General features: G+C 37.0%; 1 protein-coding gene across 1 annotated transcript in view; it reads right to left on the reverse strand.

The window, feature by feature from the left end:
• Positions 1-978: 978 nt before the first annotated feature.
• The window catches only part of CENPE (centromere protein E), a 75,659-nt gene continuing 56,186 nt past the window's right edge, over positions 979-20,451 (reverse strand). Inside the window, exons 40-48 of the mRNA XM_023734750.1 lie at positions 19,171-19,368; positions 18,263-18,466; positions 17,213-17,431; positions 15,141-15,326; positions 10,262-10,374; positions 8,443-8,540; positions 6,115-6,298; positions 4,021-4,307; positions 979-1,476 (exon numbers count right to left, since the gene is read on the reverse strand). Coding sequence (XP_023590518.1) covers positions 1,382-1,476; positions 4,021-4,307; positions 6,115-6,298; positions 8,443-8,540; positions 10,262-10,374; positions 15,141-15,326; positions 17,213-17,431; positions 18,263-18,466; positions 19,171-19,368 — 1,584 coding nt within the window. The 3' untranslated portion in view covers positions 979-1,381. The remainder of the gene's footprint in view (positions 1,477-4,020; positions 4,308-6,114; positions 6,299-8,442; positions 8,541-10,261; positions 10,375-15,140; positions 15,327-17,212; positions 17,432-18,262; positions 18,467-19,170; positions 19,369-20,451) is intronic.

Here is a 20,451-nt window from a genome sequence, read left to right on the forward strand (position 1 = left end):
AATTCGGAAGAGGAGCAGATATTGAATGAATCAGACCCGCAGCTGTTACAGTGTGATGATGTTTGGGCAAGGCTGGAAAGGAGAAGCAAAACCAAGGGACAGGAGTGGGGTGGAGTGGAGCCCTAGTGAATTCCTGTGACAGTATGTTAGGCTAAGGGAAAATATCCAAACCAGAGATTTGGAATGATGGGTACCATGCAATCCATAATCTCTTCTTTAATGACTCTTCTTACCAAAGAGCCAAGGATGCCTTAAAATCACTTTAACTCTGTTCTATATAACCTTATGCAACTTACTGTTTTTTTTTTTTTGTGGTATTTCAGTTATATGATGCAAATAGTAAAATAGAGATACTCTCAAAAACCATACTTCTTAGTCTTTTATAGGGTCACAAATGCCCTGAGAATACAATAAAAGAAAGTATGGACCCTAGTATTCTGAAAAAATAAATCCACACACAAAAGTTCACATAAAATTTCAGAAGTTTTACAGACCTCATGAAGCCCACCCATGGATGCCCTCAGTATCTGTGGGGAGCCCAGTTTTAGGAAACTTTGATAGAAAATCTGGTGCTGTTTCCTCATGTCTAAAATGAAGGGGTAGAACCAATAATCTCTGAGGTTTTCAGCTGGGAGTGGGGTGGAGTGGAGAACGAAGTCTAGTAAGAAACCAACCAATTGAGAGTGCTTGTATAGGGTCTGTGCTGGGTGGGTAACAGAAAAGTGAGAAAGAACTTTTGTAGTTATGAAACCAAAAGGAAAAGTAGGAATTGAAGTTAATCACGCAGGCCCTGTTATTCTTTAATAATTTCCATCCAGAAAACATGCATATATTTTCATAGCAGAATCCTGAAACGCAGTGAGAGGAGAGCCAAACACACCCTGACCACACCACCAACAAACCAGTAACAACACACACAGCCGTGATTCAGAATTACTGATTAGCCATTTACTGAATGTACAAGCTGCTAAAAGAAGAGTTTACAATTTTGTTAATTAAATGATGCTTTATATTAATTTATGTATTATGCTTTGGAATTGCCTAAGTTATACGTGGATAACTTTACATTAATAAAAATGTATACACGAAGGAAATTTCCTTCAATAACTTTATTCCTTACAAAATATATAAATAAATACAGCTTTCAACTTCTAAAGTATTACCACATTCAAGAACAAGGCATTGCCATCACTGTTCTAAATTACAGGAACGAATGAATTTCTGATTCCATTGATCTTTAAATTCTAGTGGTGAAGTGAAAACTGAATGTGAAATTAAGTGGGACTGTGATGTCTTTGCCAGGGAGAGACACACAAAGCGGCAAACACGGCCGTTTCCAAACAAGGAGTGACGGCCCTGCGGACCAGTGACAGCAGAGGAGTTACTGGGTTTTGCATTCGGGCACGTCTTTTCCGGAAGAGGCGTGCCAAGGACCTGTCTGAGGGTCCACACTCTCTGCTCCCACTGTGTGTTCCTCTGAGAAAGAAAATAAAACCCAAAATTAATTCTATTTAAAAAATACACAAAAAAACAAGCATGGCTGGAAGGGGAAAAGATGTCAGACAGGAGAGAGATGAGGAGAGAAAAATGGCAGTGTGGTCATTAGTTTCATTGAGTGTGATCACTAAAATGGTGTATTTGACCTCAGAGTTTGAGAAGTTTATTCCCCATTCTCTTAGAAAATAAACTGTTAACATAAGTATTTAAAGGGAAAAAAGAAACCAAAGTCCTATTTTATAAGATGGTTGTAAAAAATAAACTCATTTGTGTTAGAAAACCATATTATACAAGAAGTAATAAAATCTTATTTGAAATCCATCAATTTGAGATTCAAAGTGAATCAAACATGGACTAATTTAGTTGAATTTTCTTTTACCCTATTTTTAGGGGCAAAAAATGGTATGCTAAACAAATAGCACGCAGATTAGAGAATATTCAGTCATCTTTGGAAAGCTTTCTTTGAGCCTTTAAAAAACATTTCAGCAAGATCTATTTATAAACAATGTTCATTTTTCAAGCTACTATTCTCATAGAAGTTAATCTTCCATAACTGGTCTTGGCAATTATCTTAATTTGTTGAGGTAATTTAGATTACTTTTTCTAATTAAAAGTAAACACTGCCATTAAAAATTTTCTAGACTAACATTCTTACTAATTTAAGCCGGGACTATCTCCTTTAATTCTGAATTGGTTGATTTTTGATTTATGGATTCCTCCAACCTACTCTTACATTTATTTCACCCCAAAATAGTGCCAGACAGATCCATATATTGGTAAAAAGATGTAGGCATTTTTATTTGCAGTTGGCATTAATTCATATTATGCATGTGCCTCTGCCAATATCGATAAAATCAAAGGTGATTTACATGGGTTTCTCAAAAGATTCCTCTAAAATAGCATGTGTGTGAGTCAGTGAGTGAGTGAGTGTGAGTGTGTGAGTGTGTGTGTGTGTGTAGCAAAAGTTCTGCATAAGGACCTAGACAATGGAAGTACTTAAATATTACAGTGAAAAGAGTAGTTCAAACATATTTCTTCCAGATGGTTTTGTGCCTTACTATATCCCTAAGAGCACTTTCAGACTGCCAAGGTGATGTGATTTCCACGTGTAGTTAATGAGAATGGATTGATTTCTTTTAAGTCACAAAGTTCTCATAAACCTTGGCAAGCTTAGTGTACAATTTTGTTCCTTTAGAATTCTGCACTTGCATAATAGCATATTTCTAATAGATAGAAACCCTGTAACAAAGGGCTCCGGCTGAATAAATAATTCTTGTTAAACAGGCTCAAGCCTGGGACCACGCCCACCTGGGCACACAGTAAACGTTTTGTGGTGAGAAAGGCTGCAAGGACCAAGAGGCTACCTAGCTTTCCCCGTAGTGCTCCCTGCCGCTGTGGACAGCACCCTGCAGAACTGGGGGTGATCCTGACACCTCTCACTCCTTCCCCACCATATTCAATCAGGCACTTAGCAGTGCCGATTTTACTCCCAAATGTCTCCATCTCTACTGCACCTGGCTGAGTCCAAGCTACCATCACGTCTTGCTTAGGTTAACTGCCAGAAACTCTTGCCCCTATTATTTGTGGGCTACCCTACAGCTGAGGTGATTTTCAAAATTTATAACTCATCATGTTACCCTGCCGGCTATTTAAAATCTTTCAAAGGCTTCCTCTAAATGCTCTCAGGATAAAGTAAAAATTCCTTTCTACAATCTAAGTCCTGCAGGTCTGGCTCTTATCTCCCTCTCTGGCCTCCATGACTCCACCCCACAAGGTTGTGCTCACTGTGCTGGGGTCACAACCCTTCCCCCGTCAGGCTCCCTCCTACCCCAGGCTGTCTCTGTTCCACCTGTCTGGAATGCTTTTCCCACCCCTCTTTGTTTAGCTAACTCTGGATTTCAGTTCCTTCTCAAGAAGACTTAATATTCCTAAAACAAATAACCTACTACTATATGTCCTCATAGCCTTTCACACCGCTAAAATTTTGCTTGTTTTTGACTATTTGGTTAAGGTCTGTATCTCCCATTAGAGCATCAGCTCTGCAAGGGCAGAGATAATGTCTGGTTTTGCTTATCAATGCATCATCAGTGTCTACGATCTGACCCACAGTAGGAGCTCAAAGGTATTTGCTGATTGAATGAATTAATAAGTGATACAAGTCTATAAGTTGGTTCATGTAAAATGAATATAATGCTATAGGTAATGCTGGCCCATTGAATTGATAAGAAAAGTTCCTTTAGTAAAATAGTTTATAAGGTAGTATCTTTCTTAAGAGAGCTGCTTTTCTGTTTTAGGGGAAGGCTGAGGGTTTCAGAGGCAGAATAAAGATTTCACTTGGAGTAAAAAGTGAGTGCACTCTGGAGCTGCACTGTGGACAAAGTGACTTTTCACAGAGGGACCGCAGATGCAGCCTGTGTACTACAACTTGCTCAAGTACTTCTTCTCTCGTTTAACTTGCCCTTTGGGGCCACATATTAGACAGGAGTTAAAATCTTGATCCAAGTAATCAATGTATTTACTTACCTGGGCAAAGGCCTAAACCTGAGTTATCAAAATAGCGAACTGGGTGAGCTGTTGGTAAAGATTTTGATCGGCTGTCAAAAAACCAGGATTTTGGCGATTCCTTCGGCACAGGATCTTGTAAATTGCGTTCCTTACACTGTGAAGGCGTATTCTGTCTATTTTTAGAAGGCGTTCCAGTCACTTTAGTAGACTTTGGGGAATTCTCACAAGTAACTCCTTTATGAGCTTCTCTCTTTAGGGTTCTTTCCTTCCATGTCTTGATCTCTTTAGAAAGACGATGATTGTTGCTTAAATGTAGAGGGAAAAAAGTAGACTGTAAGACAGCTCAATTCCTGAAATGGATTCACATTACATTTTAATTTCGACCTAATGCTTCTTGTTTGGACTCTTTCCACAGTTCAGTCAATGAAATGGGTCTACATGAATTGAAGAGTTGCAGTAAATCCCCCTGACGTGGAGTCTTGAAAAGAAAGCTTAGAATATGACAGTAAGTTTTCAGATGACTTAATGATATACAGAGTGGTTTATCTAACAATACTTTGCTATTATAATTTAATAAATTAATCTTTTAAATACATGGATTTTTGATGTATCTTTGTTATTTTTAAAGAAATACTGCATTGTGCTTTTCTAGATTAGATGGTTAGTCTTGCTTCTGACAGGACATGCCACCACCATTCATTCAGTTTCTCCTGACAGAAACCTGGGAAGCAATCCTAGAGTCCTCTCTCTCCTTAATTTCATCAATCAGCCAAGCCCGTCGATACAACCTCATGACTGTCTCCCAAATTCATCTCCTTATTTCTATCCCCATCAGCAAAATCTTTTGCCTGGACTATCATTAACAGCTTCCTAATTGGGGTCCCCCATAACATGCTAGCAGCCAAGATGCTATCTGGTCTCATCATGCCCCTGCCTAAAATCCTCCACTGGCTTCCCATTGCATTTAGGATGCTGTATGATTTCCTTGAACAAACAAATCTCTCCTGGAAGAAGTACAACCAGAATGCTCCTCAGAAGCAAGGATGGCAAGACTACGTCTCACATACTTTGGACATTTTATCAGGAGGGATCAGTCCCTGGAGAAGGACATCATGCTTGCTAAAGTAGAGGGTCAGAGAAAAAGAGAAAGACCCTCAACAAGATGGACTGACAATGGCTGCAACAGTGGGCTCATGCATAGCAACAGTTGTGAGGATGGCACAGGACTGGGCAGGGTTTTGTTCTCGTGTGCACAGGGTCTCTATGAGTTGGAACCGACTCGACGGCACCTAACAACAACAACAACACAATTTCCTAGTGACCATCTACAAGGCCTTGTGTAATCTGGACCCAGTTACCTCTGGTATCTCATCTTGTACCATATTCTGCCTCAACTTCTACACCCTGGCCACATTAGACATCTTTCGGTTCCACCAACTGGTTATTCTTCCTGATTCAAAGCCTAGGTCTCAGCCTAGAAGGCTTACCCCTCTCTCCTTTCAGCTAGCCTAATTCCTACTAATTTTTTCAGATTTACTCTTATATATTAGTTTCTTGATCATCCCTCCTCCCCCAACACACATCTAAATAAGGTTAGATTGCTCTGCAATACCCTCTTATAATGTCCTATTTGGTTTTCTAAATATCACTCATTGTAGTTATTTGTATAATTGTTTAATGCCAACCTTTCTTCTACTGTATCACAAGTAGAGTGCTTTGCAGATTCTAACCTGTCATGAGCTGTAGAAGCCAAATAATTTTGTTAGAACTGATTATGAGGTATGAGTAAGTAGGCTATGATAATGGACTTAAGGGCTTCCCTTCTGAGTAAAGCTTCACTGACTTGGGTTAATGGATCTATGGTGTATTTGTTTACTTCCTGGTTCCTGGCTGAATTAAAAATAGCTTAGTTGCTGGATAGCAGACATCTGGAATGGTGCTACTATATTATTTCTTTCAAAAAAGATACTATTTCATGAGCTCTCAAAATTATTTTCCCCATAATGTGTGAAGGGTTGCCAACTGCAAAAAATATGTATGTGTATACCTCACCCCCCTACACACATGGAATAGCCACAAGCATAATATCTGTATCATGTAAGCAGGTCTTACCTTAACAGCTCGCTGTGCTGCTTTATTAGCTGTTCATTTTGCTGCTTTAACTTAGACATTTCATTTTCTAGTTTCATGTGTTCACTTTTCAAAATAAGAACTTTTGTGCTTTGTACAATGCCACTGCCACCTCCACAGGTTATGGCCTTATTTAAAGGCTGAGAATCCACATTTTCTGATACCACTGTGGGAGGCAAATATACAAGTAAGTGATACTTTTAATTGTCTCCAAAGTTCAAAATGAAAGAAATATTACTAAATGTAACAGGCTACTATAAAACCCAAAACATCTCAACTACCATCTCCCTCAGCGTCATCCTTGATTACTTCATCTCCCTCACCTCCCATGCATAATTGATCGTCAATTCTAAATATCTCTAGAATCCATCTGCTTCTCTCCACCCCCAATTCTACTACCATAATCCAGGTCACTAAGAGCTTTCACCGTGACTGCACCAAAACCAACCCTCCTAGTTAAGGCAGGCCTTCAGTGATCTATCCTCTACACCCCGGAGTAGGGGGCAGGGAGGGTTCCCATCCCCAGAGACATTCAGAGCATTATAAGTACTCAACATACACTTGTTAACTAAAGAAGCCTTAGAATGATACTAAAGCATACGTTAGCTGTACACCAATGTTCACTGCAGCACTGTTCATAATAGTCAAAAGGTGGAGACAGCTGAATGTTCATCAACAGATGAATGGATAAAAAAAAAGTGGCATAGGCATACAATGGAGTATTACTCTGCCATAAAAAGATACGAAGTCTTGATACATGCTACAACATGCATGAATGTTGAAAACATGCTGAATGAAATACGTCCATTACAAAAGGGCAGATATTATATGATCCCACTTATATGAAATAGACAAACGTATAGAGATCAAAGTTTGTTAGTAGTTACCAGGGGTGGGAGACGGGGAAAAGTAGTCTTTGCTTAGGGGCACAGCATTTCTGTTAATGGTGATGGAATTATTTGGAAATGGATAGTAGTGATGGTTGCACATGATTAATGGAATCGGTATCACTGAATGGTACGTGTAAAACTGCTGAGTTGGCAAATGTCTTGTTACATAACTTTTCACACAAAAAAAGCATGTACTAAGTATGCTACACTATGTGTGTAAAAATAATGTAAGGGACTGTGTTTTATAAACTGGAGGTAATGTTGCATAAAAATGTGAGGTGCTTGTAAAGTGAAATCCACTAGGTCATGAAGTTCCTGGTAATTCAAGAAAGAAGTGTAGGGCAGGGATGGGGGAGATATTTGAATTCCGAATTCAGGTCCAACATATACCTGAAGATCACTTAAAAATCAAGGGTAATTATCCTAACCCTTCTATAACAACGAAGAATCCTCAGTTCTATTTTTAGCCCTTGAAGATTTACAGGTAGGAGGTGGGATTATCCTGCAACAGACACTAGGGAAATTCAAGTTACAATTGGTTCTACGCAACATCTTCAACCTTCGCTCTACTTTTTTTTTAAAAGAAGTAGACAGTAATACATGCAAATATCATTGTACATCTACTTGGCAATTAGAATTTTCATGGTGCTTTCAACACACATCTTTGGTTTTATTCTTATAAGTACATAAGTTAGAAGGTCAGATGTTGTCAACTGGATTCCACATAGCCATGAAGTGAGGGCCAGCCTAAAGCTCAGGCCCCCGACTTTAGTTCAGTGCTTGTTCTACTACACAAAGCTGTTCGTCAGATTGTCCAATATTCTCTCTTTTCTAATGAAACATGAGAGATAGAAAGATGGACAAAAGTACAGTTTGAAGAATGTATATGCAGAAATTTGACCATTAGACCTAAAAATTGTACTAAGATCAATTTCAAAAAGTTGTGCAAACAAGCATCAACTTAATATTTTCAGTAATAAGAACAATTAGAATATATGTTTATTTATTTTGACTGTGTATGGATTATAATTTAGTAGTTGCCTACAGTTAAAATCTATTAAGAAACGTGTTTGTACTTTTATTGGGAAGGGTACTTTTATCTTGACAGTTAAGTCTTTCTTTTTAAGCAAGAAGATATCTTCAATTAATATGTAAAGATCTGATAATGCAAATGTAAAATTCATATTTTTCAAGAATCTATAATGGATAAACAATTGAGATTATAGCAAACTAAGGAGATGCCACAGGATAAACATGATCCCACTGAATTCATTGAAAAAAAAAAAAAAATTCTTTCCAAATTTCTGGTTAACTCAGGTTTACTCTTGACTGTCACGTATATAACAGCAATCTTCACAATGTAAAAATGCATTGAGATGCAAAACGGAAAGATCTAAAAATATTTGCATTTTCTACTTACTTGAGGTTTCTTGGGCCTGTTGGTTTCTTCTAAGATTTTCTTTTAATAGCCTTATAACTTCTTTTTGATATTCGACAGTGGCTTTTGTAATAGTAATTCTAATAAGAACAACAATAAAAATATGTAAAAGCCCAACAACTAATTTTTTAGGGAAGACTTAACAGAACTGCTTTTGACAGTTTTCTACTAAGACACGTCACATTGGCATATTATCCATAAGTGGCAGTAGATAAGGCCTCAGGGGCAAGGTACCCCAGTAGTGTGCCCTTTTTAGCAGTAACACCATGAAATCACAAGTATTCTGTTTGATCTCAGGGACAGTTCAATTTTCTTAACATTGAGAAACCAGTTCTTTTTAAATTTCTGAAGGCTCAACAGCTAACCATTGGATACTAAGCAAAACTGTATTTGGAGGCATCATGAAGAAAGTAATTGAGCTGTTACCATGGGGTCCTACCAACATGCTGAAGAGACAACAATTACCAGAGCATCAAAGAGAAAAACAGCCTCCTTTCTACACTGTCAGGAAAGCAAACCCCGACTGCAGCTCTGGTCTAAATTGATACAGTCAGAGGTCAGATTCTGATCAGTAGTTTACACTTCAGTCAGCAATGATAACTTGTAAGACTTTCTGCCTTTCTTAGAGACTGTGAAAGTATCTGCTGACTCTCCTCTATAAATAAAATTGTTTTTTTTATGAGTAAGAACTTAATAGGTATAAGTTTCACTACAGACAACAGTCTTATCAACAGAAGGATGGCTAGACAGCATGAAGATGCACAGTGCTGCTTTTTCTTTACCTTGAGTGGCATTAGCTAAAAGTTGGGTTTTAGCTGGAACATATATTTAAAGATTTATTACATATGTTAGATGGGTGACAACTGGCTTCCAAGTTTGGCAGAATTAGATGTCATTATTAAATATTAAATATCTATTAAAGACTAATAAGAAGAATATAGGAGCCAGAAGGGATTTTAAAACCCAACCTGTTGCTGTCAAGTTGATTCCGACTCATAGTGACCTTATAGGACACAGGAGAACTGCCCCACAGGGTTTCCAAGCTTCCAGGCTTTACGGAAGCTGACTGACACATCTTTCTCCCACCGAGCGTCTGGTGGGTTTGAACTGCAGACCTCGACTCGACAACAATGAGAAGGGAACTTAGGAAATCTAATACAAACCTGTGCTTTAACTGATTATGAATGTGAGGATCAAAGATATCAGACAGCTTGCTTATGGTGATGTATAATAAGTGGCAACAGTATATTGTTAACTCACTTTCTTTGACTTTCCCTTTAACATTCTTTTCATTATATCACAAAGAATATATACCACAAAGAATACATACCACAAACAATTTCAGGCATGCTATTATGTACAATACTATGTATAAATAAATAAATAAGAGGATATGGTTCTGGGATCTAGGTACCTATAATCTAAAGGACATACAATCTTGACACGAAAACATAAGAGGAAGAATGAGTGAAATTAAGAAAAACAATGCAAACCTTAGTCACAGTGCTAAATACACACATAGGTTTTTAACATTCACTTGTAAGCATAAAAAGGCCATTTTAAAGCTGTATGACTGGCAAGTAGCATCCAGACACATCCTGTGTTATTAACTGGGCAGAACTGTGCTTATTTTGAAAACTTTGTTTATGTAATAAGAATTTAATGAACTTAAAATATGTAGATTATATATTTTAAAATGCAATAACAATTTTATTTTTAAAATTGTAACTACGGGAAAGAGACTTATATAGTTTAAAAGGAAATTTTAAGCTATGAAAGTTAAATTTAGGCAAAGACATACTCCTTTTCAAACTCCTTGGCATTTTTCATCTTCTCTAGGTCTATTTTCACGAGCTTTGTTTTGAGATCTTCAATTTCTTCTTTATAGGGCTCAGCTCCTAAAGCAACTTTTTCCTGTTTTTAGAGAGAAAAGGAAAATTACTAATTATTAAAATAGTTTCAATTCCAGCAAAGAGTGGATAACTGCCTTTGATCCAGTAGGAACATTTTAAAATAGCAAGCAACTCCAAATATATCAAACACAGGAAAGGCATCAATTCTGATACTAAAATGAATAACAACTAGATATTTGATGTGAAATATATTTAAAGCTAATACAGAGAGAATACTATTTTTATATCTTCTAGCAAATATTATTTTTTCCATTTAAAAAGTGATAAACCCAAAAAAAATGACACAGAAATGATGAAATAAGTGAGCAAAGGTAAATCAGGAAAATGAAACAAAAAGATGCCAGAGCAACAAAATAAATATCAAACTGGAATTGAATTCAAGTCATAAAGCATCACATAACATTATCAGGGATGTTTTGTACTAAAAGACAGTTCAATTCAGTGATACAGGCATTTTCTTTGACTACTATGTAGTAAAAGAAAGAAATTAGCCATACATAACACTGTTCAGCCAGAATGCTCCTTAGAAGCAAGGATGGTGAGAATTCATCTCACATACTTTGGACATGTTATCAGGAGGGATCAGTCCCTGGAGAAGGACATCATGCTTGGTAAAGTACAGGGTCAACGAAAAAGAGGAAGACCCGCAACGAGATGGACTGACACGGTGTGTGCAATAAGGGGCTCAAGCATAACAATGATTGTGAGGATGGTGCAGAACCAGGCAGTGTTTCGTTCTGCTGTGCATGGGGTCGCTGAGTCGGAACCGCCTCAAAGGCACCTAACAACAACAACAACACTGTTTAAAATAATTCTTGTGCCAGATAAATCAAATTTGGAAATACTGATTTAGAAATGATAGATAATGAGAACTCTGCATTTCAGACATATGGCATGTGACCACAGCTACACTCACAGAATACTGATAGCCTTCAATATTTTTATTAATAAACTGAAAAGACCAAAAAATAAAGTTCTTAGTTAATAGCATTGGTTTATTCCTCCAGATTATTTTCACTGCTCCATTAGGGGAAAAAAAAAACAGTCCTTTGAGATTCTGATTTGAATTACATTAAATTTAGAAATTAATCTGGGAAAACCTGACAGTTGCACAGTATTTCTCATACGGCACACAACAACAACAACGAGCACAGTATTTAGGTTCCCACCTGGGAAATGGCATGTGTCTTAATTTTAAATCACATGTTCTATTTCTTTTTACAGTTTTATGATTCTTTTCATATGTCGTTGTTGTTAGGTGTCACTGAGTCAGTTCCGACTCATAGCGACCCCATGTACAACAGAATGAAACACTGCTGGGTCCTGCGCCATCCTCACAATTGTTGCTATGTTTCAGCCCATTGTTGCAGGTACTGTGTCATTCCATCTGGTTGAGGGTCTTCCTCTTTTTCACTGACGCTCCAGCTTACCAAGCATGATGTCCTTCTCCAGGGACTGATCCCTCCTGATAACACGCCCAAAGTATGTGAGATGAAGTCTCATCATCCTCTTTTCATAATATGCTACCCTGATTTTTTATGAAGGTTAGTCATTCGAGCATTTTATTTTAGATTTTGTGGTTATCATAAGATCTTTTTTTCTCCTATCATACAGGGTGTCCATAAAGTTCCAGAAGAGTTTAAATTTTTAACAAATTCACTGCTATTTGATATAAACAATTTGTAGAGATAAAACAGAGGAAATTTATTCAGAATTTAAAACAAAATTGTTAATGACTCTTTCGTTCAAATTTCTTTTGTTTTCAGTTAATAAACCCTACACTATACCAGATAGCTATATCCAGATATATTCAAGTAGTGGTGAATAGGCTGAAAGTTAATATCCCTGCAATTAGGTAAATCTTAAGTTAAATTAACTCTGTTGAGCTTTTCTAGATTATTTATGACATATAAAAGCAAACTTCAAAATTTCAAACAGTATAAAGATTTTGGATACCCAGTATTTTTCTTTCTTTCCCCATGGTTGCAATACAAAGTCATACCCATTAAGTAGTTCTAAATGGTTACTTCTGGTATGCAGGAAAGGTATTTCTCTCTCTGTAGATACCTGTGTCAATCTATACCAAATATGGAAGAAATGTGTTGCTTACACTTTCTTTCTTGAACACTTTATGTTCCAGGACACCACTCTCTCTCTCCTGGTTCTCCTCCTACCTCACTGGCTGCTCTGTCTCAGTATCTTTAGCTTACTCCATAAAAATCAGTTGCTGTAGAGTCGATTCTGAATCATGGAGACCCCATGTACCTCTTCTCTATTTTGCTCATGCCTTAGGTGACCTCATCCTGTCTCATGACTTCTATCTGCTGATGATTACCCAAATTTATATCTCCAGTCTGGACCTCCCCCAGACTCATATATCCCTCCCCTTAAGTGGTATCTCCACTTAGGTGTCCAATAGGCATCTCAAATTTAACATGTCCAAAACTGAACTCTGATTCTGCTCCACTTCTTTCAAATCTGCTCGTTTGGCAATCTTGCCCAGCTCCATAAATGGCAACTCCATTCCTTCAGTTGCTCAGGCCCAAAACTCTGGAGTCATCTTTGGCTCCTTGTTTTGTTTCATACTACACATCAACTCTGTCAGCAAATTCTGCAGGCTAACCTTTTAAAACATACAGAGCCCCACTCCTTCCACTGCTACCACTCAGGCCCAAGCCGTCTCATCTTCAACCTGGATTACCACACTACTAAATGTTCTTCCTGCTTTTGCTCTCACTCCCCTGTGGCAAAGCCAGCCTGCTGTTTACCAAAATTCCTTCTCCCCTTTTTCCACAATAATATTTATAACTAGCTGGGGCCCTGGAACTAAGATCTCACAAAGAAATGTGAGAAGAAGAGATGTGTACCATCCCAGGGCCAGAGCCTCTAGAAGTGGAGATTTTAACACTATCTTAAGCTTTTTCTCCCGCCCCTTTCCTGTGAGCCTGAGCATGGACAGCTCATAAGTTGGCTTTAACCATGCAGACGAAAGCAGCACCCAAGAAGACAGTGGAGAAACAAGATGGAAGAAACGTGGGCCTCTGGGTGATCGTGTGGAGTACAGTCACCTGCCACCCTGTAACTCTGGGTTTATGGAAGGCCAAGAAATACGCTTCTGCCTTGTTTGAGCCCTTGCATTTCTGGTTCTCTTTGGTATAGCAGCTGGTGCATCACTACAACAACACACCCTCCTGGAGTCTATTTTCAAAGAGTAGCCTTTAAAAAATTGTCAGATCATAACACCCTTTTGCCAAAATCTTCCAATGGATCCTTATCTCACCCAGAATAAAAACCAAAATCCTTACAGTAGCCTATAAGACCCTTTATGATCTGGCTTTCTGCTACTTCTCACCTCATTTCCTACCTCTATCCCCCTGCTCACTCTGCTGAGAATACGCTGGATTTCTTCTTGTTTCTCAAAAATATTTCTAGGATATTTCTGTTTTGAGGCCTTCCCCACTACATAGCTCACACCATCACTTCTTTCATCTGCCCTGTATAAAAGCACATCTCTTTCCCCACACACCTCCATCTTCACTCAGCACTTGTATACCCCTTTCTGGTTTAATTTTTTCCATTACACTTTTCACCATGTGACATACATATTTATTTGTCTATTTTCTCTCTCTCCAAACCAGAATGTAAACTCCAAGAGGGAAGGGGAAGGGATTTTTTCTTCACTGCTGTACACTTGGTATCTAGAATAGATAGTAGGTGCTCAACAAATATTTACTGAATGAATAAAAATACGGTAATTAAATTACTTGTAATATTAAAAAATTATTCTAAAAAAGTCTGAAGTTTTACAGTGGTTTCCTTGATTTCTAGCTATACCAAAAATTGTTTAAAAACAAAATTGTTATTTTTCTGTTTGCCTCTCTGTTTTATGTCTCATTGAACTGACCAGAATTTTAGAACAATGTTACATAGTAAAAAGAGCAAGAATCTTGACTTGTGGTTAATTTTAACTGGAATGAAGAGACATGAGAGCAGAAAAGCAAACTTAAATGCCTATTAGGGCCAGACTCAAGTAGTAGAAATGTGAGAAGTATTTGAGGTTAAAACAAAAGAGAATGTTGGGGATATGATGAATGAGGATGTGGCTTCTCTAACAGCTTTAAATTAAAATAACATTCAAACTACTGTTCTTTCCAAAGAAAACAGGTCAATATTTAGCCCACTGGTCACCAGGTAGGAGTCAGTAACAGGGGCCAAACAAACAAAAACACAAAAGCAACTGAACTAATTGCTGCCCAGTCAATTCTGACTCATAGTGACCCTACAGGACAGAGCAGAACTGCGCTGTAGGGTTTCCAAGGAGTGGCTGGTGGATTTGAACTGCTGACCTTTTGGTTAGCAGCCAAACGATTAACCAGTGTGCCACCAGGGCCCCTGAGTAACAGGGGCACTACAAAGAAAAATAATTTTAAAATACATTTATCTAATAAAGAGTGTTATATATTTAGATAAGAAGCACTTTTTAAAACATGAAAAAATATTTCTAAACTATAAAAATAACTTGTGTGTTTTAAAAATTATTTTCTAGGAAGATAATAATAAGCATTACTTTGCATGAAAATACACTTGCATTTCACTTCTAAGTTAAGTTGTTTTCTTTTTTCTGCTTTACACTTGAGTACTGAACTTAATACGCAGGCAATAGGAACTTGCGGTAAAGGGAAGAATACAGTGCCAAAATATCCTCCACATTCAACAGTAAAATAAAAGGCAAAAAGTAACTCTTACTTATAAAATGAGTTAAGTTACCTGGAGTACTTGGATAGTTTCTTTTGTTTTTTCAAGGCATTTATTTGATTCATTAACTTTGGCTTGAAGTTTTGCTATCATGCCATTGGTCATCTCAAGTTCTTTCTGCATCTCCGTAATCTTGCTTTCTTTATGCTTAGCACTTTCTTTAGCTTCACGTAGTGAAATTTCTAGCTCTTGAACTTTCTGTTAGAAAAAGTACATGAAGTCCAGCATGAATACAGAATCACTGTATAGAAGTTTGAGACAAAGGTGATCATATTTCTCTGTTGTTAATTTTTCATAGGTTGCATTAACAAAGGAAAGAAATCAAATGTCACATAGTCTACGGATATGTTTTTTTTTTTTCATTTAGAAGTTGATTTTTGGATTAAAAAAATGTCAAAATTTACAAGATAGGGTTTAGTGTTTATGTTATTTACTGTTTAGTAGAGATCTGAGCATATTAAATAGGCACTCACATTAGAAATTAACACTACTTGAAGTGTATCTGTTAATTGACTGTCCAAAATAATAGATGCAATGTTATCTTTCTCTTTACTAGTTAGTTTTTAAACTGGGAAATACATATATATGGAAGAAAATTCAAAGGCAAGTAATGAAGATTAACTCTCACTACCTCAGACCCACAGGTGACCCTGAGGCAGTAACTACTAACTTTTATAAGTGTATCCTTCAAGAAATTTTCTATGTGTATGTAAGCATATGTGAATATAGTTTATAAAGTCACTTATACTATCCACACAATGAACACACTGCATATATACTTCTGCTTTTTTTTTTTTTAAAAAACTTGACACTATGTTTTCCAGATCTTTCCATATCAATACATATAGACCTCTCATATTTTTGTTCTCATGGATACACAGCATCCCATTTCATGGAGGTACCATAATTTACTTAACCAGTCACCTACTGATGCACGTTAGGTTGTGTCCAGCTTTCTGCAAGTACAAATTAACTTAGGATAAATTTAAATGCTTAATTTGTCCATGTTTATAAGATAAATCACACAAACGTTAACTTTTTCCTTTGAATTGTCTGTTTCTTTTTGGTCCACCTGGAATTTATTTCTGGTTACTAAGTGAGGTAGGAATCCAGCTTTATTTTATTTTTTTTCAGATGGTTAGCCAGTTGTTACAAATCATACATCAAATAAACCAACTTTTCCCCATTGAGTTGAATGTTTCCATCATCATATGGTAACTGCTCATACTTATTTGTATACACTTCTGAATTCTTTCTTCTGTTCCCCCTGCTCTACCTGTCCATCCTGCATCAGTACAAACTACTTTAATTCTAGTCGCAGGTGTCTTATCATCTGATGGGCCATTTCCTAGGGCCGCTGACGATGGAATTTCCTTCTGTTTCTTTGTCTTATTGCTTTGGTAGATGGTTGCCATTTTTCTTCTCTTTTAATTCTACCAGCTGACTGAAGTCGGTAGTGATCAGCAAATCAAAGAACAGTATATTAGTGATCTTCTACATTCCACTAATGATTAATTATTAAACTAGTGGTCGACGCTTTATTACAAGCATTTGTTTTGGTAAAAATAATCAATTATAATTACTCTTCGGTTCCCCAGTAAGTGATTTTGAAATGGCAACAAAATAAAATAGCATATTTGCTCATGTTTATAGACTCCAAACTAAGGGTAATTAAAAAAGTAATTGGATTAGTCAATTAATGTATTGATTCTTATATACTTGTGGTAATATAGCAGGTTAATCCGTATAAGAACCCTGTTTTATTTTTAGCTTCTTACATTTTTATTATGATTATACTATTGACCAACATTAAACTGTGTTGTATGAATTTATTAATCAAATTAAGCTATAAATGACTCTGGCTTCATAATTCAAAGGAAAGATCTTATAACAACGTTTAGTTTTATAATTAGTTTGAGTGACAGTCACAATCAAACTACATTTAAAAAACAAGTCCATCTCAGAAACAAAGACTATGTCCATATTCCTTCAACATTGTAATTTTGCCATGAAATGTTATAAAGATGCATTTTAATTCTCTGATGAAGATGTAAACTTAAAACATCTTATAACAAATTACATACCTCTCTGGTTAGTTGTGTAGTTCTCGAAGTAACATGATGATTTTTATTGTCTTTTGTAGTAGAATTAACAGCATCTCCAGATGTCAGGGAGGCCTTCAAAGTTTGGTAGTTTTTAAACATTTTTTCACTTTCCTCTTTCACTGATCTCAAGTCATGTTCCCATTCTTTGGATATGGCAGCACTTCTTTCCTCAAACTCTGTTGATTCATTCATTATGGCCTATTGAATTTTAAAGCACTGATTATAGCTCTAGAATGAATTACATATATTAAAAATAACTAAGAAAAATACTCAATTCTCCAAGAAAGTTTATGTGGAAATTTATTATTCAAAAATTCTAGAATAATACACATCAGGGTTGTGAGGACGGCGCAGGACTGGGCAGTGTTTTGTTCCGTTGTACACAGGGTCACTATGAGTCAGAACTGACTCGACAGCACCTGACAGCAACAACAACGTGGAAGGGATACTTCAGAAAGCAGAAATGAACATTCTCACCACTGGGAAATAAAACACATTAACAAACTGATCTCATGCAACTGGCCTTAAGCGAGACTGATCACCTTAGGAACAATGATAAGAATCACATTTTCGAGCCTCAAAGTTGGAGGATAATACTGATAGTGAAAAGTCCATGAGACACTACTAACATAACTGCCAGGTGTCAGGCCTTACTACACAGCTGCTGCCTGTAGCCCTGAAACAGGCTCATGTCTCACCTTGTCTAAGGCACTTGGGGAAGAGGATGGATTCCTACAGAAGCAGCAAGAGGGGAAGAGAAGACTGTCAAGAGGATTCAAAATTTAACAAGTGGACACTGAATAGCATACACCAAGATTTTGTTACTTTCTTTATAAATATAAATTGATATATATCTAATCATCTTATTGAAGCATGCTGAGAGGAAGAACAGGTTTTACAATCTTTTTCATAAAGCACATAGGAATAAATTAAATTGGAAAATTAATTTGCTCTAAGAATGAGGTAGAAAAATTAAAACAACGACAATAACAATAAAAATGAGGCAGCACAATAAAAATTACTACTTACAATTATTTTGTTATTATAGAAGTTATTCACTTGACAAATCCTATCATTTTCTTTCTGGATGTCATTTTTAAGCTTTTCTATATCAAAATGAGTATTCAACCAGTCTTCCAAAATCTGGGTCATTTCTTTCCTCTTATCTAGTACTTGCTGAAATTCAGTCTTTATGCTGAGGAAGTCACTTTCTGAAAAATCTCTGAGAATTTCCTGTGTGAAAATGGCACCAAATCGCTTGATTATCAGGAAAGTTTTTACCAAAATATTATATAAATACCATTAAAAAAGGGAAAATACCTAACTGAATCTTTATTCTTCTTAATATTTTCAGATAAACTAAATATATATATAATTCTAATTTGAAACTTAATTCTTGTTACATGCATAAAAAAATTTTGGCAGTATAGGCTATGTGACAGAGGTATGGCTAAATTTCCTACCTGTTAGAAATAAAACCTATCAAAATGATAAGTTTGTGACTAATAGGTAAAACATTTGAAGTGTTTCTGGATGTGGCTTTTCTGTGCATAAAGCAGGCCTTCCATGCAGGTTGGGACCCGGCTGCCAGCCGCACATTGCTGAGGGAGCAAGATGCTCCAGGTAGAGTTGTTGCAACAACAAAGGTTTTGACTCCCAGTCATAGATGTAGCAAGTCTTAGAAGGCATTTGGAAAATTATTTTGGGGTTCCATACATTCCCACCCACTAATGTTAAATCAGTTATTCTGTATCTGTGGAGGCCTGAAAGGAGGCTAGTCCATTTATATCTTGGCACTCTTTATATCTGGCCAATAGGTACTCTGAAACCTATTTTTAAATTCTGGTAGATGAAAATGGCTCTAAACAACATGAAAAGGTACTTTTCTGCTTGATGAAAAGGCCTAAAATCTATAGAAATCCATTTAAAATAAATACCTCAATATGGAGATCCATACTCTGGTTCAATCTGAGGTCCCTTAATTCGTTGGATGGTATGTCACAATCTTGTCGAAGGTGCTGTATTTTAATTAGCAGTTCATTTTGCTTTTCCACTTCATCAATAAAATCCATTTCAAATTTATTGATGGATTCATGGTGTTCTTCCTTTATCTTTGTAACAAGGCTTAACACATACTTGCAGAAAAAAGTTAAACAAATTGGGAAATGAAACTTTTTATCACATTTAGAGGATGTTTAAACTCCTGGGATGTGAGGTGGGATGGATCTCTTTTTCAGCTATATCCTCTGATATGAGGGAAGAAGGAAGGAGCCTCTGTCCCCAACTTTCTTCTCTTGGCATCTAGTTCCATATTTCTGACTTCCTACTGGATACACCTCCTGAATGCCCTACAAGTACCTCAAACTCAGTATGTTCGAAACATAACACGATCCATTTAACTACTAACTCACCTTTTTCTATTGGTCCTTTTTTAGTTAATGGTAATGCCTATCATCCAGGTTTTCCAGCTAGATACCTGAGATTTATTTTCAATATCCTCTCCTGCCCACCTTGATTGAGCTAACCAGTAAGATGAGTGTGACATGCCTCAAGTCTCTCTGGGCTTCAAGGTGACAATAATTTGAATGCCCTAAGTTCCATGGATCTCATGAATAAGTTGTGGACATCTGAGAGGCATAATCTGTGGAAGGACATCAGGGACCGAGAGGCAGTTTATCTAGATAGGGCAGATACCCGCTGTCTACTTCTTCAGTTTCCACCATTCCTCAATTTCTTATAGTCCGGCCTCTTCACTCACCACTCAACTAGAACTGTTCTGACAAAGGTCACCAATGCGCTCTATTATCACCAAATTGAGGAGACATTTTCAATCCATATTCTGGCTGTTCACAACATCTGCTACTCTTGTCCACTTCATCTTTGACAAACCTTCTCTCCTCCACTGACGAGCGACACCCCTTTTGTTGGTACTCTCTTTGACCTTTCCAACCTCAAACCCATGTGCTGCCCCCTTTTCTGCTAATGACTCTTGAATATTTATTTTTTCCAGAGTTTTCTTCTTGTCCTAAGGCTTTATTCTTCTATTATGCTTTCTGGGTGACCTTACCCGTGTTGTATTATCTATCATTTAAATGCTGTTGAAGCCCTGGTGGCAAAGTGGTTAAGAGGTCAGCTGCTAACCAAAAGGTCGGCAGTTTGAATCCACCAGCTGCTCCTTGGAAACCCTATGGGGCAGTTCTACTCTGTCCTATAGGGTC

The sequence above is a fragment of the Trichechus manatus genome, unplaced genomic scaffold, assembly GCF_000243295.1.
Source record: "Trichechus manatus latirostris isolate Lorelei unplaced genomic scaffold, TriManLat1.0 scaffold00071, whole genome shotgun sequence".
Classification (NCBI taxonomy): Eukaryota; Metazoa; Chordata; class Mammalia; order Sirenia; family Trichechidae; genus Trichechus; species Trichechus manatus.